The sequence below is a fragment of the Lepidochelys kempii genome, chromosome 1, assembly GCF_965140265.1.
Source record: "Lepidochelys kempii isolate rLepKem1 chromosome 1, rLepKem1.hap2, whole genome shotgun sequence".
Classification (NCBI taxonomy): Eukaryota; Metazoa; Chordata; order Testudines; family Cheloniidae; genus Lepidochelys; species Lepidochelys kempii.
In genome coordinates this window covers 203750733-203757911 of record NC_133256.1, presented here as the reverse complement: position 1 = coordinate 203757911, position 7179 = coordinate 203750733, and the positions used below count along the sequence as shown (strand labels likewise).

At 48.5% G+C, this 7179-nt stretch overlaps 1 protein-coding gene across 2 annotated transcripts in view; it reads right to left on the bottom strand.

Annotated features, from left to right (window-relative positions):
* Nucleotides 1-441: 441 nt before the first annotated feature.
* The window catches only part of MAB21L3 (mab-21 like 3), a 29880-nt gene continuing 23142 nt past the window's right edge, over nucleotides 442-7179 (bottom strand). For both annotated transcript variants that reach the window (XM_073309207.1, XM_073309214.1), the window contains 3 exons: nucleotides 4570-4751; nucleotides 3080-3274; nucleotides 442-2117 (listed from right to left, as the gene is read on the bottom strand). In XM_073309207.1, the coding sequence (XP_073165308.1) occupies nucleotides 1884-2117; nucleotides 3080-3274; nucleotides 4570-4751 (611 nt within the window). In that variant the 3' untranslated portion in view covers nucleotides 442-1883. The remainder of the gene's footprint in view (nucleotides 2118-3079; nucleotides 3275-4569; nucleotides 4752-7179) is intronic.

The window sequence follows — 7179 nt, the reverse complement described above, 5'->3', positions numbered from 1 at the left end:
ACTAGGAGCAGAGAGTGAGAATGCGTACTGCTGGAGGACTGAGGAGTACAAGCATTTTCAGACACCAAGAGAAAGGTCCTAGGGTGAGGATAAAGAAGGTGTTGGGAGGAGGCCATGGGGAAGTAGCCCAGGGAGTTGTAGCTGTCACACAGCTCTTCCAGGAGGCACTCTAGACAGCTGCATTCCACAGGGCCCTGGGCTAGAACCCAGAGTAGAGGGCGGGCCCAGGTTTCCCCCAAACCTCCCAACTCCTGGTCAGACACAGGAGGAGTCGACCTGGACTGTGGGTTCACGAAAACGGCCAAACTGAGGGCTGCCGTGAATCTCCGAGGCAAGCAAATCCTCCAATAAGCGCAAGACCCACCAAGGTAGAGGAGGAACTTTGTGACAGTAATAAAAATAATAATATAAAGTGATCACTGTACACTTTGTACTCTGTGTTGTAATTTAAATCAATATATTGAAAAATGTAGAAAAACATCCAAAAATGATTAATAAATTTCAATGGGTATTCTATTGTGTAACAGTATGATTAAAACTGCGATTAATTATGATTACTTTTTTAATCACGTTTAATTTTTCTTTATTTAATTGTGTGAGTTAACAGCGATTAGTCAACAGCTCTAATTATTATCTATATTGTGGGAGGCCTCGCTGCCCCAGTCAAGGATCATTGTGTTGGGTGCTGTATGCACTCATCATGAAAAGACAGACCCTGCCCCAAAGAGCTTATAATCATATGAAAGGGTGTAAGGGGCTAGAGCAGAGCTCATGATGATCCCCTGGCCATGATAGCTAAGAGAAGGTGTCTTTTTAAATTATGTGAGCATGTTATAATCCAGCCAGCAATTTACGGTTCTAGAAAATAAAACACTTGATTTTAAATTTGAGTCATTTAAGAACATTAAACACAACATTCACTTTAGAACTTTTTTTGTTTCTTTTTATATGTTATTTATATAAAGCTCTGGAATCCTCTGCAACTAGGAACCTTTGACAAATTCTCCTTCTGTCTCTAACAGCACTCAAATATACAGGTGCTAAAAGGTGAGAGATCAGTTCGTCCCCCAGACAGCTGGGCAGAGCCAGATGTGCTAGAGAGCTCTGTCACAGCAAACACCGCCGGGGGCTGACAGCATGGCACTACACAGGTGGCAAAGGCAAACCCAGGAAGCCTGCCCCAAGCAAAATGTGAGACAAAAAGACCACGAGGGAAAGGCAAAAAACAGTATCTGAACTATTCAACACTTATCAATTAAACTCTCTTTACCATGAGGGCGGGACCCACATTTAATTGTGGAGGGAGGTGAGAGAGACTGGCTCTAACAATAACACCTTGTGATTGTACCGAGGTCTCCATTTGAGTATCTCATTGCACTGTACAAACATTCATTCAGTCTCACAACAATGCTGTCAGGTAGGTAGGTATTAATTCCATTTTACAGATGGGCGAGGAGGCAGCATAGAGGAGTCAAGTGATGAACAGAAGGCCTCACAGCGAGTAGGTGGCAGAGTAAGGTCTCCTGATTGCTAGTCCCCTGCTCTTACCACTAGACCACTCTGCATTTTGGCCTATGAGCCATAGGACTAGTGACAAACAGTGGGGCAGTATCTAGTCTGGTTTGTTTTGGGGATCTGGATGGCAGTGGCTCCAAGACAGGCAGCTCAAGCTGTAGAAAGCAAATTGCAATGGCTGGGCATCAAGAAACCCTCTAGTTTTGTCCTCTTACTGCTCTCAGTTTGACTCTTCTCTTCCATACTGCACGTGCCACACGTCTCACGTTCAAGGTCACAGCATCTACTGAAAGGTCAGGAAGAACAACTACAGACAACAAGAAGGGCTAGGTAGTAAAACAAGATTGGGATAGCAGGTTCTCCCTGCCTCAGTCCAGGCAGAGCACGGGGTTCTCCAGGAAGACGGCGAGCTTGCCTGCCACTAGGTCCAGGTCGCTGGTGTTGGCATACTTGAGCAGGTTGGTGCCCCTGACAAAGTAATGCTTCAGGAAGTGCTGGCTCACGCACTTGTGCAGCTTCTGCACCATACGCAAGAAGCCTTCCCGGAAGCAGAGCCAGTCCTTGGTGCGCGGGTACTTCTCGCATGTCCAGAACAGCACCATCTGCAAGAGGCAGATGGGAGGGAAGGAGGAAGGAGAGATGTTACAGGGATGCTGCCAAAGATTCACACAATTAGCGAAGGTAATTTTTCTGCTGATGAAAAGTGCTGTAGTGACCGCCCTGACGACTGAAGGCAATGGCAACGCAAGCGTCTCCTGCCACTTTACCTCCCCCCTGACACAGAGGGATCATGCTAAGTCAATCCTAGCCCTCCTCTCTAGTTACCATACCAACAAGGATACCAGTGGTTCACCAGGGGCTGGGGAGTGAGACCCACCAAATTCATTTCAGAGAGGCCACCAAACAGCCATCCATTGGGAACAATTTTCAGTCACTACTGACCTCGGCGGGCTTGGAACCAGTGACCACCACCAGCATTCACTGTGTGACCCTGGACAAGTCACTTCCCCTTTCTGTGCTTGTTTCCTACCTCTGTACTTACCTTGCTATCTCAGAGATGGTTCCGAGCATGACCGGGTAAAAACTTTGAGCTCCTCAGACAGAAGTCTCAGTAGAAATGTAAAGTGGGTTAGGTTGTAGCAGGCAAAGTAGAGTATAATATAGGATATTGGTCAAGAAATAGTGTGTGATCATGCAGTTGAAAGCTGTACTGTGATGCATATGGGGACTTAAGGTAGCACGGGCAGCCTTATCTCTGAGACTGCCTGACTTGTGTGTGTTTACCTGTAACTGTGCAACCATAATGTTCTTTTAACAAATCTTTTTGTGTGGAATGTAGACAAACAACAATTCTCACACCATGTAAGGAAAATAGATTAATGTGATGAGGGTCGTTACCTTTGGTGTTCGCTAGGGGGCACTATAGCCACTTGGGCCAATTATTGTATTGTAATTGTTGCTACAGGCCTCCCGCAGGAAAGACACTGTGGCTGCTGCTCTCTCCTGATGACAGTATATTCCCCTGCCCCGCTCAGACCTCACCACTCTTGCCTGCTATACACACCTGTAGGTGATAGGTCGTCAGGACTGGCTTATTTCCTGTACACCAGACATCCTCCTTCATTTGTCTCATGACCCGGAAGCACTTCATGCGGCAGCCACCGTCCTCGTCAAGGCCCTCTATCAGCATGTGCTCAGCTCGGGAGAAGCCCAGCTGCCAGTGGTAATTGGAGCGGGCCAGGAGATTAAAGCCAAATGACTGCAGAAGAAAGGGGGAGAAGCTACAGAAGGGGAGATACAAACTTATCTTCAGAGCAGCATGAAGGGAGGATAAGGGAAGGATCCACTGCACCTGCCTTTTACCACTTGAGATCAGGTTGTGCATTATGGACTGAGTTACAAGGGACAGCAAGTTTGGGTTTCCTAATTCCCAGTGGACGTCTGTCCACATCAAACCAGGCCAGTTCCTCACACATGGATATTACTCAGTCCAGAGAGACCCAGCTCCAAAGCAGAAGAGGGAGCTGCAAGCAGTGCTGCACTGGCAGAACTGTCTGGGGATGTGGTAATGGAACAGCAGGGCCCACTGCACATCAGGATGAAGAGGCAATTGAGTTACATGGGAAATCCCTGTACTAGAACAGCAAGAATCAAGCAACATTGTTCACTATGTCAGGATCGAGGTGGCCAGAGCTCTGCCAGGGGTGTAAGACCGGACTTACCATGGACAGGGCAGGACAAGATGGAGGGGCATGTGCAGAGAGGGGTGTGTGTGGGACAGTAAGAGGCAGAGTGAGAAGACCAGAACAACAAGGATGGTGCTGGTCAGGATTGAGTGGCATTCGCAGAGCTGAGGGAGAGGCGTGGGGAGTCTTGCTCAACATCTGTCTATACAGTTTCCATACATTATCAAACCTGCACAGGATTCACAAACACTAATATTAAGAAACCTAGTACACTTAAAAACATCTGAATACTTAGAAATGTTTATACTAAAGAAAGTAGCCCTTCTGAGCATTTAAGAAGCATGACTCTTTCTCAAGCTCTTTCTAGGTCTGATTTCAGGTCAGGAAGATCATTTTAAATGGATACAGAACAGGGAGACCTGAAACCTTAAGACTGACCCCCCTAGAAAGAGAATGATGCCACTAATTGGAAATCCAGTACTGGCTGCTTGGCACGCCTCCTCCTCTGGGGAGCAATATCTGCAGACTATGGAAGTCAACAGAGCTCTCAGTGCCTGATGGAAAATGGTCTCTTCCTCCCCATAAAGGGCCTGGTTCTCCCATCTTGCACCTTGTGTTATTATTTACATCTGTGCCAAATGAGTGACAAGTGGGTAGAAAATGCTGCTGTTCTGATTTGGGTCAAGCCACCCTGACAACAGTGTGCCTCAACTTTTGTGCTTCTCAGAAGCATTTGACACCGATATCGTCTGAGAGTTCCAGCAGGTTTCCTAGCTCTCAGTTGGGAGAGGTTTTCGACAATATGGTAAGACCTTTCACAGCGTTACTAGCCCTTTAAGTCCCCCTCCTGTGCCAACCTGCTTTGTACCTTGATGCACTGTACTTTCTCCTGGGAAGGCCAGCGCTTGAAGCAGCGGGGCCACCGGGCTCTCTCAGGCCAGCAGGTTGGGATTTCCACAGTAGGGACCAGCTCCACCTCTACCTGGGAGTCTGGTGTCTCCACAGCAACTCGGACCACTGAGCTGAAACTCTCCAGAATGCTGACTTTACCTGGGAAGGAAAGACGAGAGGAGATGATAAAGACAGGGCTGACCTTATGCATAGGCCAAGCAAGAGGCCGTTTGGGGCTATGTATCCCTTGCAAACCCTGCCCCTCATGGACCTGCTTCCACTCTCACTTTCTAACAGTGGGACCAAAGAAAACAACTCACCACCTGGATCCCCCCAGGGCACCAGGACAAGAGGAGGAGGGGGCAGCAACTCAACATCTTGTTTCCCCCTCAGCCTCGACCCTTTGTCTGTGTGGGGCCAAGCACATCACAAGACCAGCACAAGATAAAGAGGAGCAGAATTGCTGCAACCTAAATGTCTTCAGCAACCCACTGGCACAAGAGGCAGCAAGGGAGCTCAGTGAGTCTGAGTGGAGAAGAGTCTCGACTGAGCCCTCGGCTTCAAAGATCCCCTCCTCTTTAGGGGAAGTCTAGATCCATGAAACTCTGTTGTGAGGCGTATCTCTGCCCCTAGTGGTTATTAAGGCTATTGGGAGAGTTAGGCATACTCTGGTCTGGCTGGGAACTCATAGGGAAGCCAACTCCTGTGGACAGTCTGACCAGTCTGAAGTGACGATGGCAAACTGAGGCACTGCAAAGCCTCCAAATCTGCTACTGCGTGGCAAAGAGGCAACAGTGAAGTCAGGGAAGTGTTCAGGTAACTTAAGCTGTCTTTGACAGAGTTTGTCCTATTTGAAACCAGTTAATCACACTGTCCTACTTCATTCCCTTTCTTCTCCCATCTGTTGTGTTCCAGAGGAGTCAGCACCATATGCCCAGACATCTTTGATGAACCAAACAGTTTTGGAGCTGTTGCTTTATAGAATGCTAGGTTTTCACCCTGACCCCTTGCCTTCCACATAAGTAAAATATCTGAGGCAAGAAACCAAAACATTTGACTTTCTGCCAAGCCATAGCATCTGCTTGGTGGTGGGATTTTTTTTTCTTACCACTCCATCTCCCTCAATAGTAATAAATATTTGCTATAGGAGTGAGTTGCTAAATGAATTGGTTGAACACTGAGTTTGATGTTAACAGGTCTCTCCAGGATCTTGCAAGACCAAAATCCAGAGTTACATTTGGGTAGGGAAAGTGGAATCTGTGTGTTTGCAATGCCAGGATGCAGTGTCATCCCACTGAAAGGAAAAGTTGTCCTTAGAAGAGAGGCATCATGGTCTGAGGTCGGCCTTGGACAAGATACAATCGATGTGCCTCAGTTTCCCCAGCAAAAGAATGGAGATAATCATACTTACTCACATCAGAGGGTGTGGGTTTAATAAGTTGAAGCCAATAAAGTGCTTCAAAGATGACAATTGGTAAGTATGATTATTATTATTATTATTAAGGTGGCCTCCCATAAGCTAGCAGTTAGAGGTGTCTGCAGCCACAGCTCTAAAGGAGTGTTTAAAACACAGCACAAAGCACATCAAATCTGCAATCAATTCTTCAATTTCTTTTGTATGGAAGGCTGGGATGTAAACACATATTTTGGAGCTGCCTATGAGAGGTAGCAGCAATGTTGCTGAAAGTGACCCTGGGTGACATTACTTCGAAGCAGGATGGGGTGGGAGCAGCCTGGGCATAGCCAATATTGGTCTAAAGTCTGAATAAAGATAAAGGGTTTTGCACAAGGAGAAGATCTGCCACCCAGCCACTCAACTCTACAAGCCGCCAAGCTATGAAAGCCTGGGGCTTCTCTAGGGGAATACTCACCTCCAAGCAGTCGTGCCTGCAGCCGAACATACGTTACACACGGTGCAGGCCACTGGCAGGGGTGGCAAGTAGTCAGCGTTGGGCCCTTCCCAGGGCAGGAACAGTGCTGGCTGCCCCACTGCCCACTCAGGTTTGACCCCGCCGGCCCTGCATCATGATGGGAGGGCAGCAGTGCCAAAACAGACTGAGTGGCATTGCAACATGGTGTACGGGGGTTGTAGCACTATTCAGGTTTGGCACCACAACCCCTGCATCCAAACCCGAGCGGCACGGCAACCCCCATGCACCAGGTTGCAATGATACTCACTCAGTTTCGGCCCTGCCGCTCTCTCGCCCCTGCCATAATTGAGCAGTCGTGGGGTCAAACCTGAAGGGGCAGCGCGGCAGCCAGCACTGCTCCTGCTCACCACTGCCATGGGGCTGGCTCCTGCACCAGGCTCCCTACCCAGCCTCACCCCACAGCAGCCCATGTCCCCTCTGCTCTGCCCACAGGATACACTGAGTGACAGCCTTGAGAGCTGGCTGGGAGTGGGCAGCAGGGAGTCTTGGGGCGTACCATGTCAAAAAATACCTGAGGGTGCCCCTGGCTCCCAGTACCATTCCCAGTCCTCTTTCCGTTCACTGTCCTAACCTTCATCCACACCAGAGAGTGTCTTTCTGGTTGGTCTAGGCCCACAAAGGAATGGACTTAAACACCAGCTGGTCATGGACACAGG